At 40.2% G+C, this 27978-nt stretch overlaps 1 protein-coding gene and 1 long non-coding RNA gene across 3 annotated transcripts in view; both read right to left on the bottom strand.

The window, feature by feature from the left end:
* The window catches only part of LOC135443028 (uncharacterized), a 34502-nt gene extending 25401 nt beyond the window's left edge, over window positions 1–9101 (bottom strand). Inside the window, exon 1 of the long non-coding RNA XR_010438769.1 lies at window positions 9003–9101. This is a non-coding gene — a long non-coding RNA (uncharacterized LOC135443028). The remainder of the gene's footprint in view (window positions 1–9002) is intronic.
* A 9027-nt stretch (window positions 9102–18128) lies between these two features.
* The window catches only part of CUL2 (cullin 2), a 40438-nt gene continuing 30588 nt past the window's right edge, over window positions 18129–27978 (bottom strand). For both annotated transcript variants that reach the window (XM_064703968.1, XM_064703967.1), the window contains exons 17-21: window positions 26345–26411; window positions 25079–25281; window positions 22638–22739; window positions 21811–21927; window positions 18129–18732 (exon numbers count right to left, since the gene is read on the bottom strand). In XM_064703968.1, coding sequence (XP_064560038.1) covers window positions 18601–18732; window positions 21811–21927; window positions 22638–22739; window positions 25079–25281; window positions 26345–26411 — 621 coding nt within the window. In that variant the 3' untranslated portion in view covers window positions 18129–18600. The remainder of the gene's footprint in view (window positions 18733–21810; window positions 21928–22637; window positions 22740–25078; window positions 25282–26344; window positions 26412–27978) is intronic.

Raw genomic sequence — 27978 nt, 5'->3', positions numbered from 1 at the left:
GGGTCAGTCCCAGATTCCCCTGGTGCCAACCTTGTGTCAGTGAGCAGGATGCACTCCAAATAGAAATACTTCTGACAGCAAGATATGGATCTGAGAGCCAATGTTCTCCACCAGATTGCATCACTTCAGCCTAAAGTAAAACCCCATAGCTCAGTGACAATCCTACTGAGATTGTAGGGCCCTGCTTAAGCAGGTTTGTGAGGGTTTTTAGCAATGTCCAACTCATGTTTTTTGGTTTTTTGGCGTTTTTTTCTTAATTATTTGGACTAAGCATGAGCCTCAGCCTGTGGCTGTGCAGCAAAACAAGAAAATAAGGCAAAGAGTAGCAGGTGGGTGGTGAGGAGGAATTAAAGCAAGGTTCAGTGGACTGAGCAATCTCATTTCTTGGCCTTAAATCTGTTTTGGTTATGTCAACTTGTCTGATATAATTGTATGAAGAATAACAAACTCTGTGAGAAAGTAAGAGCTCTGCAGGGTACACAAAAGTCTCACAAGGTGACTGATCATGGCATCTGGTAAATCTCTGGGCAGCAAGTCCATGTGCTTTCCATGATCCCCAAAGGAAAAGAGCGTGGAGTGAAGTCTGTGCTATACATGGCATCCACAACAGTCTCACTGATTGCTACTTCAAAACCAGGAAAAACAGCAGTCCAAAAACTATGAAGATGAATAGAAACTTTTTACCATATTGATTCAAACTGCTGTTGCTAGAGAATCAATTTGGGAAAAAAAAGGGCAATTTTCTTACTCATCTTCAAAAATTTGGAATAATTCTAATCCTTTCAGTAATACATTCAGCTGACATTAAAACTATGCATCATGTCTATTTTTGACAGCCAAAAAGACAAGCCAGATCTTTTCAAAAGTTATTTTCAGGAATTTATAGTTAATTGGCCCAGTACTCATAAACTAAATAAAGTGCAAGAGCAAATAACACAAATAGGAGAAAATAACACAAATGGGAGCCTTAAACACAGAGATTTGAATGAATGTCTCACCCTGCAGCACGTGGGGTTTGCATTCCTGCAGGGAGGACACAGGAGGAGCAGCAGGGCTGGGAGAGGCTCCTGCATCCCACACCAGCACAGTACTGCAGGCACCAACCTCCATTTCCATCCTGGCTTTCTGCTGTCACACCAAAGGCATTTCCCTCTGGAGATTACTCAGCTCACCCTACACATTCCCTGCTAATTTTGGCATCCACTGACCAGGCAGAAAGTGTTCTCCACCAGGAAAAGGAGAAATGAACATTTGCCTTCCAGGACAGTGGTTGGTCTTTCCTTCTCCTTGCCTGGTTTCCAGAGTGAGGAATGGAACGCTGCCTGTGGGAGGGAGTGCAGAGGGGTGCCAGTGTGTGGGAACTCAGCACATCATTCCTGATGTGCAGAGTCACCGAGACAACCCTTGGGGGGCTCGGAAGCCCTGGAACGTTGCCAGAAGTGTTTGGTGGTTGGACTTTGATCCTGCACAGGACACAACACCTGTATGAGGATGGGAGGATCACACGGGGATAAGTGGTGAAGGGATAGATTAATTATAGTGTGAAAACACAGGTTTTGGAATCTCGGTACAGGGGGGTTCTAGGAGACAAGATGGAGGAATTAGGGCGTGTCCCTCTTCTTCTTCTTGTCATCCATCTTCGATGGTGATGGTGGCGCTTTGAGATTGGTTCTTACTGAATGTGCACTTGTCAATAAGGGTGAAAGGTATTGGGGAGAAAAGGTAAATATCTTACACGTAGTTTTTGGTATAAAGATAAGCGGCTGCCCCGAGGGCAGTCAGTGTGCTCATGGCTGGCTTGCTGTGCGGACCTCTGTCAGGCCGGGAGAAAATATTGTAGATAAGAATTAATAAACAACACTGAAGAACTGAAAAACCTCAAGACTCCTTTCGTCCTTTGGAGCGTGGGCTGCCTCAAGGCCATCCAGAGCCTTTCCAGGCTATTAGAACAGCCGAGACGGGACAACTGGCATCCCTGGGTGGGCTCGAACCACCAACCTTTCGGTTAACAGCCCAGGGCACACACTCTGCTGGGACCCTCCTCACACAGGGTCATTTTTCCAGGTGTCAGTCACCACTGGTATGTTATTACCTGCTGCCACCAAGGACAAAAGCTCTCTGCACTCTTTGAGGATAACTTTTAACTCAAGTATAGGTTTGGTTTGGCTTCTTGTGGTTTATTTCCTTCTGGCCTGGGTGTACTCACACCTGCCTGTGCATTTATCCAGCTCCCCTTATACTGCTAAAATCAATTTCTTTCCATTTCAGCAGTATGAGCACCATCACTTCCATAAAAGAGGCATTTGAAATCCCTGAAGGCTTCACTGAGGAAAGCCCTCTGTGTCTCCATGCCCAAGGAAAGGACAGTGCTTTTCTCAAGGTGCCATTTCCAAATTCCTGTACAATGTTCATTTCTGAAAGGTGGTAGAGGGAGTAAAATGTAACTGTGCTGTCACAAAAAAAGGACAAATACAAGCAGAACTGGGACTGACAACCACATGGTGATCTTGTCACAGGACTCTTGAGGCACCAAATGCTGACTTATCTCACAGAGACATTCACTGCAGAGTCCCAAGGATTCCTCACACTGCTTTAGGTGTGTGCTTTGCACCAGGCATGATATTAGCCAATCATTTATAAAAACTTTGTGAATATTGGCTTTTCTGCTCAATAATCCTGAGCTGGGCAAATAACATTTCCCATTTCTCAGTGAGTGTGTGAAACAGAGGACGACAAAGGCCAAAATTGCTGAGAATCTGCTGATTTTTAGATTCCCAACCAGAAATTCAAGCAGCTCACTGCCAGTGAATTTTGTATTTTGTAGAGGATTTGCCCATCCAAAACAGACACCCAGGGACTGCAGTGCTTTGTGTGAGTACCCAGTATCTCTTTTACAAGGATTCAAATCTGAGCATTCAGAAACAGCTTCATTTTGAGGCAATTGCCTGGGATTTTACAATTGTAGTTGCATAACAACAATTACCATATTCAAAATATTAAAAACAGATCTCCCAACTCAGCTCTTCCCATCGTGCAAGCAGATTAATGATACAGATTTCACAGATTCTTCCTTCATCCTGGGCAGTGTGCTGTGGCCATGCTATCAGCCCTCAATCCCATGAATTTCTGTCCATCTCTGCACTCTCCCACCCTGTTTTCCCTATGGAGATGGCAGTAGGACAGAAAGCTGAAGGCTGTCAATGCACACATTGCTTTGTAACAATAATGTAAACAGCTCTTTGTAGCTTATTTTGGAAAACAAGATGAAAGCCTGACCTCAGTGAGTTAAATTTACTTTTGCATCTTCTAAAGTACAAAAACAGATCTCCCAGAAGTGCTTTGGCATGAATAAGGGTTTTTTTAATGAGTTTTGTTCCCCTGAGATGAATATCTCATTTTAAAAATAAATATAAGTAAAGCCAGCAAAACAAATAATTATTATAACATGACAGGAAAAGAAAACATGGTTCTATGGTATGAAGAACATGTAAAGTAAAAAAAGTTACCAACTTAAGGAAGATTAAATGATTTTCTGAAGGTGAGAGAAGACTTGAGAGTGGTAGCACAAGCCAGCACTAAGGTCCCTCTATAACCCAGCACCTTCACTCCTTAAGCACCAGCCCAGATAGGAGTGTGAGAACATTTACTTCTGCCAGTATTGGCCCTGTCTCCAGGCCTTTTCAGGGATTTCTTGGCTAGATGTGCCTTCTTTGGTATTAGTAGCCCTTCACAGAGTTCCATAAACTTGTCCAGTTTCCTCCTGAGCCACAAGAACTTTCAGCAGTCACAACATCCTTTAGGCAAAGTGTCTAACCACTCAATTACCCATCCTATGAAAATCCACTTTGCTATTTATTGCGCTTAGCCTGGCTCCTGCTAGCTTCATTTGGTGTCCCATGGCTTTTGTTGAAAAGAACTTAATCCCTGCCCATCATTTCCACACCATTCACAGCCATGACCTTTGAGAAGCTCTCCTCTGCTCCCACCTCTTCCCTGATTCCTGTCCATGGGTCTGTCCTTGCCAGCCCAGGTGCACCATGGTGTCCCTCCACACACCAAGGCTTGGTCAGGCAGGCTCTGTACTTGCCATGACAGGGGCTTCTTTGGGGCTTCCTTTTCATCACCAACCAGCCCTTGAAAGGATAAGGGCTTATGAGCAGTGCCTTGTCCTAATTGCATTATTCCATTAGCTCAAAGAGCAGAGCTTTAGCTCCCAGTAATCGAGGCAGCAGCAGCAGCCTGAGCTTCGTGAGGGATTACTGCCCTGAGCCCTGGGAGGAGCAGCTCAGTCTGTCAGCTCAGCCCTCAGTCTGTCCTCCTCTCCACGTCCAACCCCCACAACCAAAGCCAATCACAATAAGCCCCTCTGCCAACAGCATCCTCATAATGGATTTCCCACAGCTGCTCCTGGGTCCTGTTCCAGCCCTACACATCCTCGAACGCTCAGAGAAATTGCAAGGTCCTTTCCAGGTTTTGTGCCCAGCCTGGTTTTTGCCCTCACAGCATTGCCCATGGCCAAGCTTCCAGCACAGCATTCATCTACACAAATGTGGGTGTCCATGAGTAACCCATTCATCCAGCACTCCTCTCACCATGGGAGAGATCCACTCTGGGGCATCTCTGGAGCATTTCTGCTCTGAAAGGAGACAGAAGAGCTCAGAGGAAACCACAAAATACCTTCTTTTTCCTATCTTCCTAAGAATAGAAGATGAGTAACTCAGGTGCAAACCTTTACACTCCAGACTTCTGAAGTTAGACACCTCTTGACATCAAAAAAGGATTATACACGCTAAAATAATGGATTTTTTTCCTAGATAAAAGGTTATATTAATTCAACAAACACAAATTTTAACAATTCCTACACACTGAGTTTCAAAGTTTGTTATTAAATGCAAAACTGTTTATGATTATAAACTGTCTACCCAATAAAATAAAACCTAAATAATTAAAGGAGAGGCTTTTGCTTTCAATAGAGATTTAGAAAATAATTGAATTCTCTAAATAGCTGCAACTACTCTGCAGCCCATTTAGAAAGACACAAACAAGGGTAATTTTATTTAAGACAATGAATCTAATTTCTTTTTGATCTTGCATGTAATATCCGCAAAGGACAAAGAATAAAGCTTCTCAGAGCTCTGTGGATGTTCTCCTGCAGCATCGCAGTCAAAATACATTAGAAATGGTAGAGATCTAGTTCACTGAACTCTGCCCAGTGCCTCGAGTTGTCTTCTTACTGTTTGTTACATTCTAGGCCTAAGCATCCAAAATGTTGAAATGCTGTTGCCCAGTTAGAAATCATGGTAAGGAAGGTTTCCCTCATGTTCAGCTTGAAATTTTCTTTTGGTTCAGCCAACTGTCCCTTACTGTAGCTTTTTTATGTCCCCAGATGGTTTATATCTTGTTTATGCTCGGGGAGAGCATAAACAACCCCTCCTCCTGGTTCATATTTATCCTTCAAATATTTCTAAATCAAAATATATCCCTCAAAACCCTGAGGTGCTCGAGGAGACTCCACAGTCCTACAGCTCTTCTCCCAAGCAGGTCAGAGCTCAGGACCAGCCCCTCCTGTTCCTGTAGCTGACAGTCAGAGCAGCTCCTCCTGCCAAGGCTGCACCAAAGGAGAAATCCAACACCCAGCTGAGGCAGGGAGAGAGCTTTGGCTCACATTAATGCTGTGTTACCAGCGGTTCCAAAGCCAGGATGGGCTCAGGGATCACCATGGACTCTTCATCCACAGCAGGAATTAACACTCTCATTGCCTGCGGCTTTTGCATGCTGGCAGCAGATCCAAGAGGCCCAGCCTGAGTCATTGCCACCTTCTCCAGCTGGGCAGCCACCATGGCTTCCTTCTGCTCCTGGAATCATCCAGTGAAGTAAAGACACTCAGGGATTGCCACCATGCTCCAAGCCACCAGCAGGTATGTGGCAGAGCAAGGCCATTCATTATTGAAGCACCTGATAGATGTTTCTTATCAAATCTTCATGATTTGCCTAACAAGTTTCTGATTAAAGCCTGGAGGCCAAATTCTCTCCTCTACCTATACATTTCCTTTTGGGAAAGGGAATACATATGAACCCAGCCTGGCAAATCTAATGGTATTCATTCTGCCATTCAGCTTCATCCTCTCTATTTTCCCTTTAGCTCTTCTCACCTAGGATTTCATATTCTCATGCAATTTTATGCATGCTCATTACATTACACTGTATTTCATCTTCTGGGTATAATCACTGGCCTCAGCCCCATAAACTAGATGCAATTTCCACAAAATTAAAGTAATTCCTCACCTGTAAGGTTCCATGCAGCACAGTGGAGAGCAGCATTAATGGGAACAGCCCAAAATGTAAACTGTGCAGTCCCATCCCACCATGTGTTCTCAGACAGCTTCACACAACTTTAGCAATCCAGTCTCCCACTGTGGAACCTACTGCTATTAATGCCACCATTCTTGTTGAAAAGGGATGCAGGTGCCTTTGAACAGCTGCTAAAGAAAAGAGCCAGAAAATGAGGTTGTACTCCTAAAGACTTTGTAATCTATTTCTAAAAGTCTGCAGTAATGCCAGCTGGACCCTGGTGATGTCTCTTGTTTGTGCTAAAAGGGTGTGAGCACAGAAGGACAGTACAAGCAAGATACCCCAGAGAGAATGCTGATGCTGTGGAATCCACAGACATGGGCGCAGCTGTAGATGACAAAGGATATTTGTATGGAAAGACTGAGAAATTCACCTCATGAGGGTTGGGAACCTGAAGGGAAAAAGGAAGGAAGGTGTGACTAGAGAGGGGAAGGTAGTGCTGAGAGCTGGAAGGTAGCTGGGATCAACCATGGAAGGAGAAAGGGGCCAATGGACTCATGGTCAGCTCAGAGACCTACAAGCAGCCCTGGGATATTTGCTTTGTTACAGATTCCATCTAATATCAAACAAAGCATCCAGCTAGAACAGGCTGTTCTCTTGCCAGTTCCCTGTGGCACCCCAGCCTTAGACTTTGCTGGTTTCGTGTGTGTGTGTGTTTTTGTTTTAATCATCATGTAAGAGGATTTCAGATATTTTTCCCCTGGTGCTTTCACTCCATTTAGCATTGTGAAAATCTCCTCTGCTTTGTAGTTTAGCTCTGCCTAGGGTTTGTGTTTTGCACGCTCTGATTGAATGAGGGCACTAATCCAACAATGGGGTTGCCCATGAAAATATGTTCAACCTTTGCTTCAAGTTATAAAGGAAAATAAATCCCTGCTTCTCACAGAGATGGAGATTGACTTTATTAGGTCAAGGTTTATTCAAAATTAAAATATTGAACCATATTATGAAGCTAAGCCCAATAGTGACAAAAGCTGTGATCCTGAAATTTCACCCAGAGAAGCACCTCACTTTTGATTTCCAGACATTCTGGATAGGTGATGTCTCACTCTGTGCATGCCCAGAGCTGCCTCAGCCTCAGCAGGGCCCAACAGCTCAGCACTGCAGCCTGAGCAGGCTCCAGAGCCCAGTGTCCCCTAAGGGGCTCTGTCTGAAGGGTGTTTTCAGAACACACAACAAGATTAGGCGCCCCATGAAGTGCACTGATGGCAGATACTTCCTTTTAAAATAGAGCCAAGGGAAGCCAGCAACCTTCTCACCTATCCCTCCTATTTAATAGCCTGGGGGTGAGAGCACACACCCAGGAAGAAGACCAGGCTCAGTTCCCTACACTGAGCCCAGGGTAATCCAAAGCAGCCCCTTAGGGGCTCCTTGCTAAGGTTCACCTGAGACCAAGCCCTCTCCAACGCTGCTGCTGGAGCTGCCAAACACAAGGAAATTCAGGACCCACCAGGACAGACTGAAAGCACACTCTCATGTCCTGACTGCCTGGGGTAAATTTTGGCTTCTGCTCCCAGATGAGTCCTCACATTTCTTCAGATCCATAGCACCACCTACCATGGTGATAAATCAACAAAGACAAGTATTCTATAATACAAAAAGTTAAAATATCTAAATCTTCTTACTATAGGGTTGCCCTGTCTATTCCAACCAGATTACTACATCCAAGCATCTAAAAATCTTTTCTTAATATTTGTTTCTGCCACAAAAAGTAGGAAAAATATCACAAACCCATAAAGACTTCGAAAAAAAATATAAGCAAACAGTTTTCAAACAAAAAATCTCAAAACAAATAAGAAGGCATTAAGTGGTGCAGGACCAGCCTTCAAATAACAGGATTTATTATACCCATTTTCTACTGTCACACCTCCCCCTTCCCCAGTTAGCTGCAGCCTGTTTCAAATGCTAAGACAAGTATAGATTTCTGGCTCCATTCCCAATCCATTTCTCTGCTTCAGGGCTTCTCTCATTCTCTCTTGCTGACTTGGAACTCGCATAACAACATTGCTAAGGCATTTCAAAAGGCTAGGAAAGAAAGTCTGGTATCTGCACCTGTAACTCATTGCTTTCACTATTTCCAGCTTCTTCCTTAAGCCAAGTTTAGATCCCCCATTTAACTGACATGCAGCATCCTGAGATGAGGAGCTCTTTACTTTCAATAAGGCTTCAGAGACTGACACCATGAGATAACCCACACAGAACTCAAAGAAAGATGGTTTGGAATTGAGGAAGCAGCTAACAGGAACATGAGGAATGGGGATATTAAGAGAGGAGTAAATTATGGGGAATCAGACATGGAGCTTCTAATTGGTTACTACTTGTGCTTAGGAACTATGCAGCTGGTCAATTGTAGGTTAGGGATTTTTCCTGCCTGAGACAAAATTATGCACCACACATCAAAACACACAACATATTCCTGCACTGTTATCTCTGCATCTGCCTATTCCTCCATCCCATGCACCCTTAAACCCCAAAACTGTATCCTTACCCACCTTCCTAGGGCCCTTCTACTCTGATTTGTCTGTGAACAGCTTCACACCTATCTTGTTTCTTTCTCTCTCTCTCTCTGGTCTTGGCAAGAGGATGCTCAACACCTTTCAAAAGCTGTAGTTCTCCCCCAGCCTCCTCTTCCCACAACAACAAATGGTTACCTCCAGCCAGGATTCCAGGGGAAAAGCAAAGTACATATTTCTGTGAGATGTGTTGTCCTTGCATAGAGAAGACACTTGATTGAGATGCAAAGCTCCTTTCACTTTTTCCCCTCATACACAAATTTGCTAAAAGGTTGCAGCTGTCTCAGCAGAAATGCATCACAGCAGGTCCTAATACTCATTAGGAACATTGAAATCCCAGAATATCCTGAGCTGGAAGGGCCCCACAAGAATTGCTGAAGTCCAGTTCCCGGCCCTGCACAGGGCAGTCTATGAATACCAACCCCATTACCAAAATCTTAAAAGCATGGCAGCAGCAGGAGTTTGTCTTTCCAGCTTCCAAGCGTGTGTGCACAAGTTTCACTCTGTTCGTGTCCTGAGCCCTCCAAGCTCTCCTTGCTGGGTCCCGGGCAGCTCACCTCGCTGCAGCAGCTGCCAAATCCGGGGTCCGTAATGGAGAGGGTTCCCCCTCCTGGAACAGAGGTAGGAAGAGGCGGCTGAAGCCGCTGGGACCCAGCTCAGCAGCCGCAGCAACCTCTGCTGGCAGGAGGCTGCAGCGGGGCCCCCGCTCCACCGACAGCCTCGGGCACCCCGAACCTGGCCTCAGTCTCACCAGGGACAAGCAATACAATTCCATTTCTGCACATCTGTCTTCTCAGTGTTCGATCTTTCCAGCAGAATGCATGGCCACGCTGGTCCCCCACGCTGTCAGTAGGGGCGGGAAGTCCTTAAACCAGCCGAGATGCTGCTGGAACACTTCGAGGAAAGCACCCACGTTTCCCAGAGCCACAAGGAATTCTGCTGCTCTGCTCGCAGCCAGCAGGGGAATCACACTGCAGCAATGGCTCCAGGGAAGGTGAGAACTGCTAAAAGCAGGTTTGATAACTTTCTGCCACCTTTAACAAATTTTCGCAATCAGCCAATGTCCCTGTTGAGTAAAGAACAATCCCATTGTGCAAAAGCAGAACACTGGAAGGATATTTCCCCTCCATGCTGTAACATGAGCTAAAAATATTGATTTCAAAGCAGTTGTCACCAAATGTAACTGCTCTAAAATTTCTGAAAGCCTTTGCAGCCTCCAGCAGAGTCTGAATACAGAGATGCTCTGTCACAGTTGTTTCCTCCATTACCACAGGTGATAGCTTGAAAAGGAGTTTGCATTTCTGTTGTCCATACTTTAACTAGCACGTAGCTAACTGGAAGTTTTCACAAGCGTTTATACACTTAAAAATGAACGATATATCCCACAAAGGATTTCTAAGGACAATAAAAAGTTTATTCAAAATACTACTCTCTAGCACATGAAGCACTAAATGCTGGTTTTCAGTGCTCTATAGGAGTGGTATCAAAACTTTGGTCTTTATGGACAGGGTTTAATGGGATTTTTAGTTTCATAATTAAAAAACAGACACAACCATAGCAAACTCCTGAAGAAAACCTGGTTTTAGTGTCCAAGAGCTCACTGAAGCACAACAGTAATAAAACCACATTCTAAGGAAGGCAAGGCCAAACCACTTGCTACAGAAGCAAAGGAGTAGAAACTTGTGACATACCTTTATAGGCACAGATTTTAAAAGTGTTAAGGTGCTATGTACAAGTGTCATATACAAAATGTACTATGTACAATTGTCGTGTACAAAATGTGCTTTGTAGGCACTAGAGCCTAGAAGGTATGGCATGAAAGGAGCTGGTCACAGTGAGGAGGTGAATGCAGCAAGAACAGCCCCTGCAAAGAGAAACAACTTGCCTGTGTCTGGAGCTCGGGCAGCCAAGCACTGCTGCAGAGCTGCAACAGCACAATGGCCATTTCAGACAGTGTGAAAGAGAATTCTGAAGGATGCAAAGTCCAGAGTGCACATCGACAGGAAATGTGGATTAAATATTCCATAAAAATCTCTTTCAAAACAAACTTCTTGAAGATCTTTTCAAAAGCCTGTATTTATTTTACAAAAGGATTTATAAACCAACAACCAAAAAAAAGAGTAAAAAGTCAAAGGCAAATCCAAGCATAAACCAGCTATTTTACCTGTCATATTTTCATCTTTGTCACTGGAGATGACCCACATAACCTACCGTTTCTGAGCCACCTCAGTTAATACACGATTAAGAAGTTTATCCCATGCTTCCTGGCATTTTTATGCACAGTTTCTGGTCTTTGTCCCTATATTAAAATTAAGTTCACGCAGATCACAGCCTCATTTGCCACTTGTGAATCCCCAGGGCTGTGTCCCTGTGCCTTCCCCCCTGCCCAAAGGTGACAGCGCTCCCGCTCTCCCTGGGCTCTGCTGCCAAAGCCAGGCTTGTCCCGACACGCGGCCCTTAGCGCACGGGAACCCTACCAGGAAGGCAAGGAGCAGATATTCCAGCTCTGCCTGTCAAGTCTGCTTTTCAAAGGTTGTGCCTGGGTGTGGGAAAGAATAAAGAGGGTCTGCCAGTCCTCATGCAAAACTCTGTGCTCTGCTGCCCCAGCTGCCAGGGCCAGAGCACGTCCCCACCCGTCCCTCCCCACTGCAGTAATACCAGGCGTGCTCAGCAGCACAAGCTCTGCTTCTCTCCCATCTTATATCTGCCAAACATATGTCCTTTAAAATGCACACTGTAAAAAGCTGAATGCCCAGTGCTCTGAAAGAGAGAGGGCATCCAAAACAGGCAAGGCTACTGCCTTGACGAAAGAGGGTTGAGGAGCAGCTAGTGGAGTTTCTCAATTAGGTCACTCAAAAATAATAGAACAGTTTTGGTTGGAGAAAACCTTACAGATCACCTAGTTCCAATCCCACTGCCATGGGCAGGGACACCTTCCACTACACCAGGCTGCTCAGAGTCCCATCCAGTCTATCCTTGAACCCTTCCAGGATGGATGACAGCTATTAATTTGTGGGGTCTCCTCCATGGATGGAGGTTTTTTAATGCTAGAGCCTATTTTCATGCAGATGGATGGTTTCCTTAGCCCAAAATCAGACTACTGCTGTTCCCAAGAGGAATGTTACATCTTCCCAAATCTCTTTCACCAGCTGCAACGGGCACATCTCTGATTCACAGCCATGACTCAGATTTTAAGCAGGGAAGGTTTTGTGGGTGTACATCTATTCTCCTCAACTTGTGGCTGCAGTAAGGCTTAGATACACCATTACAGGCACACTAAAACATGTGCCAGCAGACACCCACATGGGGGAAGGGAGAATTTCACTTGGAATCACTGAGGCAAGGCTACAGATGAGGTTCACATAACTCCTTTTCATGGCTTCAGATGCAGTCAGGCAGAACATACGGGCAAACCTGTAAGCATCATTTTGAAAGCTCAATTTCCAAGTCATTTTGAATCACCAGATGGTGAGATGACCCCTAAACGTAAATGTTCAAATATTCATTACTACTATCTAGATTACTAGCTATCACTTAAGTCTATTAAGAACATCAACCAGCACAGAGGATGCAGATTGCATACAGAATTCTGGCCACTGCCACTTTCCTGCTGCACTGAGAAGCAGATGGCTCTTGAGTTGCCAACCCACTGATGGGAACCCACACCCCCAGCCCCAGCTCCCACAGGAATATATTAATGACTAAATTACACATCCCTTGTCTAAATTATTGTTTTATAGTCCCTCGAATATTGCAATGAAAAATACACAAAAAGCCATGGGAAAGAGGTAAGAGCTCACCCTTTTGGATTTACCTTTAAGCCAGTTTAAGTTTGTACACATCCAGGAGAGGTGACAGGCCTTGCTTGCCTTATTAAGACTGGGGCACTCTTCTGGTCAAGGGAAGAATGAGAACAGACTCAAAAAGGGCAAGTGTCATGTTTCTTAAATGCTCACAAGCACTTGTGCCTCTCTTTAAAAGAGACCAAACCCTGAGGAGAGCATGTGATGTGCTGGATTCTGTGCACTACATCAGCTTCCAAAGCGCAAGGATCAGAGGATCATTCATATCCTCCCACTGACAGGCTCCTCTTGATCAGCTCCAGGCAGCACCTCCCTCCATGTATCTCACCACTCTGAGGGAGCCAAATGCCTGGCATTTCTTCAAACAAATCTCATAAAACATCCTGAACTGGCTTCAAATATACAGATGAATACACAGTATCATGAGTTTCAGGTTTTTTTCTTTTATTCTCTCAAACTCAGGTTTTGAAGATCACAAATTCTATTAAGCTGGTGACTGGAAAGAAGAAATGAAAATGGACTCATGAGTATAGTTTTTTAAAAAACAGACCACGTACATCTTATGAAACTCAACTGCAACTGTTCAATATAATGTGAAATACTACCAAAGAAGTACTGCACTTTTAATCATATATACCAAGTAGGTTATAAATTATATAACCAACATTAAAAGACAGGCAACAGCAATCTGCCAAGTTTCAGGACTGCCCTTAAATCACTCCTCCTTTCTGACTGTTGACAGCAACAGTGCTACTGTTCTCAGCTGCTGGAAAAAGCCAGTTTGACATACATCAGAACCACCAGCTTTCACCAAAAGGTGATAATTACAGTGTTTGCTGTTCAGTGATTATGGTAAGAACAAGGTCGCTTTCAGCTGAGAACATGCCAAACAATCTCCCTGTGTATCCATTGCTCCTGTAAACACCAATATATCAAATGTTTGGTTGGTAAGAGTCAGACTGAAAGAACTGATGCCTTTGCTACACAGACATTGGCAAGTATTTTGTCCTATATTACTTTCTGTCGTCCTAGAATACATCATTTTTTTGTTCATGGTATACAACTGCATCAAAGATTTGGAGAGCAAATTTTACTGAACACCAGCGTGTGATTTTATTTATCTCAGTGGAAGAGTGGAAGGAAGGACACACAAAGCCAATATAGCCTTTCTCTGTAGAATATCAGAGATTTCCAGCTAGTCCAGAAGCTCTAGAAAAGGGTTTACACACACCAAGTTTGCCAGTGCTCAAGTGTACTTTGTGGCTGATACTGTAACAGAATGCATGCACCCAGCCCAGCACCCCAGCTGAGGAGGAAGAACTTAGGATGGTGTTAATGCCAGCTGCTTGCTACTCCAGCCAAAACAACCAAACAAGTGAGTATTTCAGTTTTGCTGAAATCACCCCTTGGCCTTCAGTCACAGGGATCCTAAAGAGTGCAGACATGAGCGGTGGAAGTAATTCCCTAAATTACTAGGACTGTTTTGGAAGTGACCAACAGTACCTTTAGGCTTGCTCTGTGCTACTGAGGCTTAGTCCTTCACTTCCCAGATGCAAAAGCAAGGCTGGGCTTGCTGGGGAGACCAAGGGAGCTTCCATGGCTGTGCTGTACTCCTGGGACAGCTGGTGGGAGCAGCACCAACACGGCTGCCAGATGCCAACCAGCATCTCTTATCTCCCTCTGCTTTTGCTCCTGTTATGCTCTTCCTTATTGATGCAATTGTGAATGCCACAGAATGGAGCTAAGAACAAATGCACATCCAAGCATCTACATGTATATGGATATGTTTGGTTACTTTGACCATCATATTTATTCACCCCCCTCGCTGGAAAATCCCAGTTCTACAGAAATGGAGCAACTGAGAGGCGTTTTATAGGATTTTATTCTGTTATCAGCCTCATAGAAGGGTGAGACATAAGAGATGCAAAACTCAATGCTATTCTATTAGAAGACAACTTATTTCCTGGTTACAATACCTTATAAATGTTTTTCAGCCTATTAGCTTTTGCCACACAATGCTGCTCATACTTCTAACACCAATCACCTATTATTTTTTAACCCCATGTAGTCTTGCTACAATGCATCTTTCACAGTTCTAATTCTCCAGAATATCTGGTGTTTTTGCAAAGCTATTGTTTGACACTTGTTTCGAGCTCAATCTCTCTCTCAACAATGTAATTTCTATTCCACAGCCTTTCCAAGTCAGCACACCTTATCTCAGAGCTTACACACAGATGTACAAGACTGGGTGAGTTTTCGGTCAGGTTCTAAGGATCCTTTACAAATCTATTTCTCACACCCCTCCTCTTTAAAACCACACAAAAGTCTTGCACTGTTTTAAACTTATTATAATCAAACACTTTTTTGACCCTTCGTCTTCTTGAAAATGCCATTTTCTTATCAGCTCAAAAGCACAGTACAACTTACCATAAACAAGTAAAGACAAATTCAGATTTGTAATAAGAGAAAATAATCAGTGTAGTAACAATTGTTTCTGGAGAATATGTTTTCATACATTGTGATATCTTAGATTAATTAACTTCAAGTACTTACCATATTTGTAAAACATGGACAGTCCTAAAATATCTGTCCTAGGGTACAAAGAATTTGTATTTACTATTAGAATTTGCTCAATATCAATACTGTGTTGCAGTAGTTGTGTTTAAAATTAACTTTTTTAAAGATAAGAAATGTCTTTCTAAGCATAACTGAAAAATATCAGCTCATAAAATTTATTTCTCCACTGACCAATTTCTTTACTCTGTTTATTTGGAAAGGTGATGTACTCATGGAAAGTAATGAAACTCACTACTTTGCAAGCAGTTTATGTTATGGTGATTAAATATCTTTCATAGCTTTGGTTGTCTTGTGTGTATGAACACACTAAAATGCAGGTACACTTTTCTTTCCTAGAACTAGACAATCAGTCTCAAGACAAATTAGAACATCATGGAAACACTTTTCAGTTAATGCAAGAATGATCAGTAGTACTCAATACCAGAGGTAAAATGCACTTAGATATGAGGCATGTATGGGATGTATGAAACCATTGTGTCTCAGCTGTATGGCTTCCTGGACACTAGCAGGTCACACAGGTCAATAGGCATACAACAAAAAAACAAAAACAGCAGTACAGTTATACCAGTTTCTTCTAGTAAATAATTAAAACTGTATGGCATTTTTTGCTGTCTTCTTTTTCTTACAATTTGCCCCTCCTGTTAATACCCATTAGCACTTAATATTTTGAACCAACACTTGCCAAAGGTACTGGCTGCCAGGCTGAAGCTCCAGCTATAAACTGCATCCCTGTGTGCCAGCAATGATTTCAGTGACATAACCCAGCTACAGGGGTCTGGATTTGCACTACTTTTTTCCTGAGGGGGAAGGTGTGAGTTATAAAGTAGAATTCATAATGTTTCCCAGCTATAACAACATTTCCTAAGAGCCACTGAAAAGACTGAGTTTGTGTGTAATTATGAAAGACATCATCTGGGGATGCCAACTGCACTGAAATAGATGAATGTTTTTACCTCACTAAACATGCCTCAACCCAGCAGCATGCTTACCTAAAACCCAAAATGATGGTTTAGGTATGCAAAAATTGAGAGATAAGGTAATGTTAAAACCTTGCACGTTTGGGCTAGAGCAGGGAAGTTCTTGTGTTGCCTGTGAAATTATTCTGAAAATAAATCGGTCAAACCTTCTTCAAATTCAGCATTAAAATTTTGCTATTGCAATCTACATTTAAATAAAGCTTTTATTAACTCTTTTATGAACAAGCTTAAAATGTGTTGAGTAAAATACAAGATAAACCACATTTGTTGCCAGAAACTTTGGTGTCAGTGTTAAGTTTGTTTTCTGGAAAAAGGATGTGCTAATTCAGCAATCATAAAATAAATTTTCCCTTTTTTGTGTGTTATGTAATACACAAATGTTATGTCCCTATTTTTTTGTCTTTAGATGTAATGAATAATTTCTTCTATAAAGCACAGAAATGCTGCGCACTGCAATAGATTAGAAGTCATTCCAGTCAAAATCTGTGCTGATTTTGTATCTCCTGTTTACTACAGCTGGTGACAGTCTAAGCACCTGTGCTGTGTCCCACCACACAGAGACAACTCTAAACTAACACTTTAGACAATGATCTACAGCACCATATTACAGTTAGTTAAAAAACCTCACTTCTTGAAGACATAAATCCACATAAAAATTTAGATCTTAGCATAGTGGGATAAAACACCATCAATATGGAAGGAATGTTTATTGCACTTTATTGTTTATTGCCCTTTATTCATCCTTAGCAAAATCCACATCAGAAAAACATGGCACCACTTCTTGATGCATTTCCTAGTTAACCATAGAAAGTTTCCTATACCCTCTAGATAGTATGTGAATGCAATACCATTTAAGAAATAAGAGACAGCAACAACCTAAGAGTTGGAGAGAAGCCTTTCATACAGTGAAGAACCAGAAAAAAAGAGTAAAAAGCTCCCTCCAAAGGTTTGCTTTTCTTTAAAATTACTTCTTGATGTGTGGATTTTTAGTAGGTGATACTACACAATCTAAAAAAATACTTCAAATAGTATATATCTACATATGTATTTTTATATGCACGCAAATAAATCTGGCAAAAATAGAACATTTAAACTTAATATTTATCCTGTCAATCATAATTGCAGGCATAGTCATGAGGAAACTCTTCTGCAGCAGGCATTCAGTCTGTTCAAATTCTCAGTGCTCTTAAATTCCATTCACTTCCAGTGGTAGAGTTTGTACTTTTAAATTATAGTTTGCTTGTTTAAGAGTGAACAGTCACCATGCCAACCCTGGTGAACAACACAAGACATGAAATAGCCTGTGGATCTGTCTCACCCTAACAGCTGGAAATCTAATTGGGGCAGAGGAAAACAAAACATGATAAAAACAACCATAGGAGTCAGGAGGGAAAACAAGAAACAAGCAGTATGAGTTTGTGGAAACAAACATAGACACCCATCCATGTAGTGTTTCTACCCAATACATTAGAGAAAAACATTTTTCAGTTACCAGCCTGCTTTATGCTTTCCCAAGCCACTGAATTCTATCTTTGATGTTCATGATAACTATTCCTAAGTGTTTGTGAACTACACCATTTAAATCCCCTCAAACATCAGTTTATTTTCCCTTGTAACATATTCCTACAGTGTGGGATTAACAGACAGAGCAGAGGCCTTCAGGCACCGAGAATGTAAATGAGCCTAATCTCAAGAAAACAAGATGTGCACTTAACCATAAATATTTTTTATAATCACATCAAACATGACATACCTGGTATTCAGTTTTATATAAATTAGTTGTTATGTCAGACCTACTTCTGAGGTTATCCAAAACCCAAACACGTAATATTATTTCTACTCTTCAGGCCTGAATAATATTTACAGACATTAATGCTATATCCAGCTCTACAATCATTCCAGACACATTATATAACTTTATTTTTTTATTTGACAAGCAGCAGTATCATGTTCGTCATTTTTTTTTACATTTTAATGTAGATACAATTATTAGGTTATCTGTCATATTACAATATTTAGGTTTTTTGTGTGATTTTTTTTTTACTTTGTCTTAAGATACATTAAAAAACATCAACTGCAAACGTGAAAGGGGAGGGGGGAAAAAAAAAGCATGGTACCCAACCAATTCTCCACATTTCAGCAATACTTCACTCATTCTTTTAGTAAAGTTTTAAGAAATGTCATAATGACATGAGCTTGAAATATCTATAGGCATTTTCATTGACGCTCATGACATGGCACTGGTGATGTTGTAAACAGCAGAAAAACAGGGGCTGCCAAGTGACCAATTATGGAGGCACAGGCCTGCCTCTTCCCACAGGAACACACCAAACAGTGACAGCAATGATCTCCTTACAATCATACCTGCAGGACAGCACATCATGCTACATAACTGTACTCGTCTGCAGAGGCCTGGCTTCGCTCTATGTACTGTTTGTCTATCAGGACTTCAATACACTTCTTAATCATGCTGATACTTGGGTTAAACCTAGCTCTTGATTGGCTAATTACCTGCAAAAGAAAGACACAGTTTTTGTGTTATTTTTTATTTTTCACAGTTATAAATGTCATCTAGATATTTGCTAAAGGCTTTAAGGCAAATTCAGTATGTTTTTCTTTTAAAGACAGGATTAAATAACTCTGGAATAGTTAATTTATAACAAATAAGAAAGTATCTCTACGTATAAGTGTCAGGACACTGAAACTGACTGGTCAGCTCACTGGTTACTTTGGCCACATGTTCCCCAGATCTCCTCATTCCTCTCACTTGCTTCATTTGTCACAGTACAAATGAAGACAAATATCCATGTTAAAAATTAATCTAATATTAACACATTTCTTCACTACTGTCACAATGGAGCTCCCCCACCACTAACCTCCTTTCCTATACAATTGGAGAAAATCAGGATGAACTTCTCTTTCCTTAGTCACTGAAGACAGACCTACAATTTACTGAGTTCCATCTGGCTATGCTGGAATTTTTTAATACATGCAGTAAGAAGTTATTTATTGTAAAAACAAATCTGTATTTGCATTGTGGAAGAAATTGCCAGTCAGGCAAAACTTTAGATGTCTCTTAAAAGTTTCTCTAGACTGAAAACTTCTCTTGTAGAGAAGGGGAAGAAATTGTCTGAAGGGTTCTTGCCCCAACAGAATGTGCAAATCTGTAAGTAGGAAATTTTTTCAAACAGAAGATCTTACTACTCAAGTGTCACAATATATTTGGCCTGTAGTTCTTATTTCTTCTGTAAAGAAAATCATTTTATTCCAGCTGAATTTTCAATTTTCTTAACAACTTCTCATGGCTGGCTTTGTCCCAGCTCTAGAGTTTGCTGGGTCTCTCTGTGAGCCAACAGAACTCACCAGGTGGAACTCACCCAACAAAGCAAACAAAAGCCTCAAAAGAGTGAGTTTTGTTGGGCTAACAGCCAAGGGTCTGGTATGTTCCACAGCAGCACAGTGAGGAGAAACTGGGCGCTAACAAGCTGATAGATCTGCTCGGATTTCACCAAACTTAGCCCTCCACTGAAGCTGATTGGCATCACCACATTTCATGTATTTACTTCAGACAGAGAAAGCAAAAAAGAGAATTTTGTATTGGTGTGGATTTTCTTGTTGTTGTTTTAATCAAAGATAGTACAAGTAAGAAGGACAGACAGAAATACCTGACGGTCAGAATAAAAAATTTCAGGGAATGACTGTTCTGATGTCTCCCCTCCACTACTCTTCCAGTCTTACTCATTTTATAGAAAAAGCTACCTCACCCTGCAGGGGACTGCAACACTGAGCTAGAACTGAAATTACCAGGGTGCATCTAACACAATTAACAATTCCACACAGACCACATGCTGACATATACAGGTCTACCATGAGCCTGGAGTATTTTCTTGAACACCTCAACCTAAATGAAATGTGTGCTGCTGTAGTGTTAGAATCAGAGCTAACTACATTAGGGTAAGGAGTCTCTCAAGTATCTCTCTAACAGTATAATCCTGCCCTTATAGCTAAGAAAAAATACTAATGAGGTGAGAAAATATTAACTATTCATAGTAAACAGACTTCTTTGAGAAATACTCCTTCTTACTCAAGAAGTCAAATAGCACATTTTAACTGATACATTATATTTAAGAATATAAACAGCATTATAAAAATAACAATGGCACCAGGATTAGTAACAATATCGCAACTATACTTTCTACCTAGTTTCTAACTGAGTAACCATGAACAATCCACCTTTTTTGCAAAGCTGAAGAGAAATCCTCTAATGTTACTACTCTGCAAGAGCAAAACACAGCAGGGGCATGTGAGTGGCCCTTCCATTACACAAAGGAAGAAGCAACCAGAAAGGATTTGTTTCCAAAACACAGAAATTTGTGATCTATTTAACCCTTATAAACTGGTGTCAGGCAAAGTACATTTCAAGAAATTTTTCTAATAATTTGACGGTGGGCAGAAAAAAGTCTTCTCAAAGATGAAAGGGCTTGCCTATCATTTTCTAGTTTTAATTGCAAATCCTTACACAATTTCATCATAATTGCATGAATTGTTTAAATAATGGGAAACAAAAAAAATCAAAGATTCTGAAAAATATCAGAACCTATGCTACCTCATCTTTTATATATTCAAAATCAGATTTCTCAAATTAGGCTTACTTTCAGACTATTTGTGTAAAAACACTTCCTTAGTATCCAAAATCTTTAAGAGGTCTCACACTGCATCATCTGGGCTTACAAACTCCCTGCTGCTGCTAGGTTTTATTTTTAGAAATAAAAATTAAGGAGTGGGTGTGGTAAACTGTTTCCTCCGTCACCACAAATTACTCATTATCTCTCCACCTTTATGCTCAAAATGGTTGAATAAATCAGGAATCTCAATTCCCCCTCCCACCAGTCTTCTCTGAGCAAGGCTCAGAGATGCAAGAATGAATTAAACTGAAGAAAGAGCTTTGGAAGTTTGAGGAAAGTAAAACTGGCAACTGGTTGGAAGAAGCAAGTGTTAGGCTGGAATGAGAAATACAATTAGGCAGGCAACCAGCAGATGGAAAAGTGGGAAAAAAACTAATGAAATAGCACTTCCTTCCAAGCCAGGCTGTGACAGTTCACAGGTCATTAATCTGGAATCTAAAAAATCTAGAGAACTGTACTGCTTTGTGGAAAAGGGAGATTAAAAAGTGCATGTCGCCATATTCAGACAACTTTTAAAATTTAAACCATGAGTTATAATAAAGTAATGATTAGAGCACAGAATTGGCTAAGTGCTTCTGTGGAAATTCCATACTAGAATATCCCTATTCAGGTTTTCAACTGAACCCATAGCTCTGGCAATGATTTTTATAGGGTACAACATCTCTTGGCACAGAACCAGCTAACAGGAAAGAGCAAGAACTTAATGCTTTGGTGCTAAGACACATTTACGAGATTGAGGGATCCCAGCTCGTGCTCCAGTACTGCAGTTCAGAATAGACTCCAGGGAAATTCTCACTAATTTTGCAGAAGTACTGGTTTCCACATGGCTGAGTTTTGTAGTCTGATGTTGTACCCTACTATCCTGAAGATTTTAATGAAATCAAGCTCCAGGACTTTCTCTCACCTCCTGAATAAGAGCATTATGTCGCAGCACTTTCCGTGCCTTCATGATACGGACTATAGCAGCTTGCAGATACATTTTCCTGTCTTCATCCACAGCACTTCGGGTCTGCTCCATCTCCTGCCACACAGGAACAACAGCAATGCTCAAAACACAGTAAGACTAATAAAGACTGCATAAAAGTATCTTGAATCTCTCTTTACTTTACTAAAAGTGGTGAACTAATAAAAAAAAATGCAGGTGTAGTTCAATTCCAGTAAAAGTATGTCCATAAATCAAGGATATCTGGTTTCATGAAAGTCAGTAAGAAGGTAGGAGAGAGGCATCTAAAACAATGTTTTTGCTAGGGAGAAAAGCAATCAGAATTGACTATAATTTATTGAGTTTGGCAACACATACCTATATTGTACAAAATCCTGTGTCTTAGGAGATACATTGAGAACATGGATTAACAACACAGGAGTTGATTTTAGTTGCCAAAGGACACAAAACCATAGGAAAACAGTTGATTGGTTCTGCTGTTCTTGCAGTAAGTTCCTTTATAAACACCAGCAACAAAAAAGTCTCACAACATAGACTCAACATCAATACCATTTGGTATTACCATTTTGTTAATCTTTTTCTTCTACTTCTTGTTCCCTATTTCACCTTCTCTTGCCTATACTTCAAGTACAAAAAAATTGTGTTCCTTAAGCTTTAAACCTACAAAATTTCTTTTGCAAATCTAATGGAGTCTGGTATCTCCTTATACCAAACTAACACAGTAAATTCCATTTTAGAAAAGTAAGGTTTCTAAGCTATTCAGGCTAGAAACACCAAAGAATACTTGCCTGTGGTGTGTCTTTCTGCATTGATGTGGTAATTTTAAACTTTGTTCGTTTACTGCTGAAGTTCATATTTAATGAAAATGTAGACTCTGTCTCTATATCTTCCTGCAATACAGAATCAATTTTTAAAATCAAGAATGGAACCAGAAAATAGTAACAATTTACTTTGAAAAGTCACAGTTAGGGTCTTACATATACAGAAAAAAAAATCAGGTCTGTAGCTGGAAATACTAAAATGCTGCTTGAACCGGGTCAATTTTTAAAGCTAGTTTAACGTCATTTTTTCCCTGCAAAGAAAGTAGGATTTGCATTTATCTATGAGAGGACCTCAAAGAGGAGCTGCTGCTTTCGTAATTTTTACAAAAGTTGTCTTCCAGAATTTAAGGAAAAGCATTTAAACATTTTGATATGTTATAGCAGAAACAGCTGACAAACTGCAACTACCACAGTGCACATCTTCCAGGAGATTTCAATTTTTTTTTCCTGTCAGAATCTCCATTCTTTACCACATATATATGTAGTAATAATAATAATAATAACAACTATTATTATTGTTATTATTATTTCAGGGGTTTTTTCCTATGGTAAAAACACCTTGAAATTCAACACAGCATGACTGGGCAGATCTCTGCAGTTTCCAGGCAAGAGTCTGTACAAGCATTACCAATTTCCAGCAGAATAAAGTTACTGGGATTCTGAGACCTCGGAATCTTGCCAAACTGTCTAAAGCATAAGTATTTTAGTAAACACAGAAAATATTTATCTAAATATGCACTCAAATTAATATTAACTCTAATTTTGTATCTTGCAACAAATAGCCTTTGTTACAATATACATAAAAATCAGGATACCAGGCATAGTATAGAAAATACAACATGAAATGGGAAAGACCTTGAAAAATAATAAGCTAACAGAAAAATAGGCTAACATTAATTTATAGCATTATTCTGCTGACATGGTTGAATATAAACCAAAATAAATTGTGTATTGAGCATCAAGTCAAAAAGCATAATTCAAATGAACCAATGAAGATTTTGAGGTGAAGCTTCTCATGCTCTTTCCTCCACACCCGGTCCCAAAATGAACAAACAAGCAAAAGCAAACTACAACATTTACTGCACTTTACTTTTCTGTTTGGCACAGATACAGGTAAAGAGAAGTTTGTGTATTGAATTCCACTGCTTAAACCACTAAAGCTCACTTGTTTATTTAATAAGTAAGCTGATAGACTGTCTACAGATCTGCTATCACATTGTTGGATGGAGTGCAAAGAAAACAGAAATAGTAAAGACACTTGAATACAGTAGTCTGGAAGGCAAAGAACTGGAAAATGCAGTGGTAATCATTAGAAAGTAAAAGGGTTGGAAAGCTGTATTATTCCTTCTTCTATGACATAAGCTTTAAGGAACTGGGTGAACTTTATACAATGGACATAAATAAATGTAAATCCTTTAAATAACAGGCAACGTTCTAAGATTATTAAAGGTCTCACTGTTTCCTGTAACAGCTTCCAGTGTTTTATTTGACCCATAGTTTAACAGACATCTTCCCAGCAACTGTTACAACCTGAGCTCATTTCTAGATATTGGAAGCATGTCCTATGCTTCAGCCAAGCACCAGATCTTCCTTGTGATCTCACTTTCCATTTTCTAAAATTTTCCTGGTTAAAAACAAAAGCAGCTGTCAGAGCAGCTTTGGACTTCTTCTTGTAAGTGAACTGAAGAGCTTATCTCAGTTCCTTCTGTCTGATTCTGCCTGCATAGTGGGCTTTGTGGGTGAGCTGGAAGCACATGCTATGTCTGCATAGGATGCACAGGCTCTTCTGCACTAATTCTTACTTAACAGAGTAAAGTCTGTGCCCTTTGCTGTACTGGAAAAAAAAATTCACAAAGGCTACACAGATGGATGAGAGAGTCAGAAAAAGAAGTATCAACCATTGCCTGAATCACAAACAAAGCTCAGATATTACTGGAATTCCAAGAAACTAATGGAATGACAAGTCTGGCAAACTGCAGCAAAAATCCTCTCACAGAAGTCCTCCTTGCTCTCCTTGTGGCCCCTGTAATCTGTCCACAAGGAAGAACATGGTTGCTCCTTCTTTCAGTCTCTTAATCCCACAAATATCTTTTCAGGATCACTGTAAAATTGTGGTTTACTGCTCAGGCTCCTTCCAGTGTTTCAGCACAACTTTGAAAGCAAGGCAACAGAAACAATGAAGAGTCCCTGCATTATTACTTTTTCATGCTGCTATAGCATAGAAAGCCTGTATGACAGGCACTCTACTTTCTCCTGTCTTTTTCCTTATAAGTAGAGATTTGACACAAGGGTCAAAAATAAAGCTTAGAAAAATAAAAGTAAACAATGGATATTTTAAAAAAGTCCTCAACAAATATGAGAATGACAAAACTGAAAACATCGCACTTTTTAATATCATAATGGCATACCTTGTCTGAGTCATGGTTGATCATTTTGACATCAAGCAAAGATTTGATGGTTTTTGTCAGCTCCTTCTCATTCATTTGTGTACTGTCCTGAAGCTCCTTGTAAGTGACAGTCTCACTGTTGTTGAAGGCAAGCAGCACTGCCATTTGGTATGTTGTGACCATGGCTACATAAGGTTTGCACAAATAATTCATTTTTACTTCACCTGTAATGATACAAGTCGTATTTTATAAACTGATGAAAGGTGCTGAAAAGCCATCTGAAGCCAAACTACCAGAGCTCCTCATACATTTCCAGACATTCAACTCAAGTCTGTATTTAACACTTGAAATAGAACAATGACAACTGATGCTGTGAGTTTACACATATACAGTGGGGCCCACAACAACTGCCCCACCCTAACTATGCATACTGGACAAATAGTGCAATATATAATAATGATAAATATATAATAACCATTAAAAAAATTCCAAGTAGCCTCCACACATCGCAATGCATAAATTTCAATTAACAGCTTACACAGAACTTCAGAATAGTGATTAATGAAAAAGTTGATTAAAGGAAAGATTTAAAAACAAAGTAAAATATGTGTCCATCAAAAATTTTTCATATTCTTACATTTTTCAAATTCCCATAAAAACAAAAAGCACGGAAGAAATCTACTTGAAAGCAAATTTAGATTTTCTGTGTGAAAGATGTGAGTTAACAGCAACCTTCTGTTACCAGAACTAGATTTTAATTTTATTACATTGTTGTAGATTATGGTCTTCATCTCCATGTGATATGTTGCAGTGCTCAGTTGTTAAAGCCTGAGACTGAAAGCACTTAAAATAAAACATGATTAACTGACACTTACTAAAATAAACACTTGACAATAATAAATACTTAAAAATATGTATTTATGTAGATACTCAAATACTTGAGTAAAATAGTATAATATGCATTCTTAAAATTATTTAGTATTTATGTAAGGAACATCTATACTACAGAAACAATTCCAGGGCAATTGTTATTAACTCAGCAGTTCTGCAGTGCTTTTCTGCAGTTAAGGACATTCAACTCTAGTTTTACTTGGATTTAATAAATCACAAATTTACAAGACATGGATTTTGGAAAATCTAAGTACTAAATATTAATTTATAACCCCAAATATGTCCATTGACTTTATATGCAGAATAATGCTCCAACTCCCCATGTTTTTGTCATTTGAAAAGAACTTTTAGCAAGTAACTGTTAGATCATAAATTTAGCAAAGCACTTATTTTTACCTGTACAAAGATAATGTAACCAAGTAAGCTTCCTTCCACTAAAATGCTGACTGTAAAATAATTCAAACTGCAAAACAAAATGAACATCAGTTAGTCACACATATAACTACTCATCAAAGTTTTTCATCATCCTACCACCCTAATGAAGAAACACTGGTTTTATGTCCATCACACTGGATGAAAACATTGCAGATCCATTTGTGACAGCATTTTCCTTTAGAAGATGGGTGATGACTGAATCTTAATTTAAGGTCTACCTCTGGTAATGAGAACAAGTTCAGCTGATTCAAAACACCTTTCCCTAAAATGAGATCAAACTCCCTAAACCCCACAATGCCAACACTGTGTACACACACCCATTTGGCTTATTCTGATTTGGTCTGGAAACTGATTGACATTGTAAAAGAACATAAAAACAGGGAATTTTGATCTCTTTAGAATTTAGGTGTTTCTCCACCCACAAGCTTGCACATATGAAAAGCAGTATTTGTACAGCACTCAGATAAATATACATTCACAGGAAGCTTCACCAGTCTCAGAAAAAGCTGCTGAAGAGGTTGCCCAGTTACACAGGCACTCAGATACTTTGGAGTGCAATTGCAATAATTTGTTTTTCTTTCTAAGCCCTTGCCAGAATCCTAAGAGAACTCTCTCCACGGGTCAAATCATCGAATATGACAGTAAATAAAGACATTGTCAGACAATTTTCAAGTACTCCCCTCTCAAGGTCATGTTCTGTTTCTTTAGGGAATTCTCATTTAAAGCACTGATCTCTACCTAGGTCACACATGAATAAGTTTGCTCCTTTAAAATGGCAAAATGGTGAAATTGGGCAAGAAACCCAGACTCTGAGCTGCTTCTGACACACAATTCTGTACCAATTTTCCAATTGAGGCAATATACTTTGTGACAATACTCCTATTTAAACCCACAAAGACAGCAAAATCTCATCACAGCTGGTGATCCTGTAGTCTGGGTCAGGAACTATTATATTGCTAAAACCAAGTGCCACTTAAGTGGAAATCAGAGCTGAATAAGTAGTCCTAATATTCAGCAGTAATACAAGAAAAAGATCCTTCACCACAAAAAAAAGGCATTTGCCATTATAACTTACATCAAATAGCAATGTAAGGTGTAAAAACAGCTATAAAAATCTCTTATGTCCAATAATACAAAATTTGTATCACCTAAATTGTACTTCACCATCAAATACACCTTACCAAAGATCAACACAAATATTTTGTTTTTCAACAAAATGGTACAGGTAACATTTAGAATACAATGATATAATCAAAAGCAACAAAATACCTCTACAGTGCAGAAATAATCACATACGAAAAGAATATTTGGCTAAAGCAAAACCTTTACTGCTTTGAGAAACTTTAGAGAAGTTTGCATGAAGCTTGACTTGGAACAGCTTCTATGAAACAGGGAATAAGAAACTTGTATTTGCATCTTAATCTGCTATTAAGACTGTTCAGATTTAATATTAGAAACAGAATCTTCTTTTATCTAAATATTAAGAGTTGGTTTTGAAGCAAAGACCCAACCTAGATCATTGGATTGCATTTATTAGCATCTCTTTCAGCAATCATAAAGCGTAGAAGAGAGATGTGAAAAGTCTACACAAATCC

The sequence above is a fragment of the Zonotrichia leucophrys genome, chromosome 2 (genome assembly GCF_028769735.1).
Source record: "Zonotrichia leucophrys gambelii isolate GWCS_2022_RI chromosome 2, RI_Zleu_2.0, whole genome shotgun sequence".
Taxonomy (NCBI): domain Eukaryota; kingdom Metazoa; phylum Chordata; class Aves; order Passeriformes; family Passerellidae; genus Zonotrichia; species Zonotrichia leucophrys.
The sequence above is the reverse complement of the archived record's forward strand: the minus strand, read 5'-3'. Positions and strand labels throughout refer to the sequence as shown.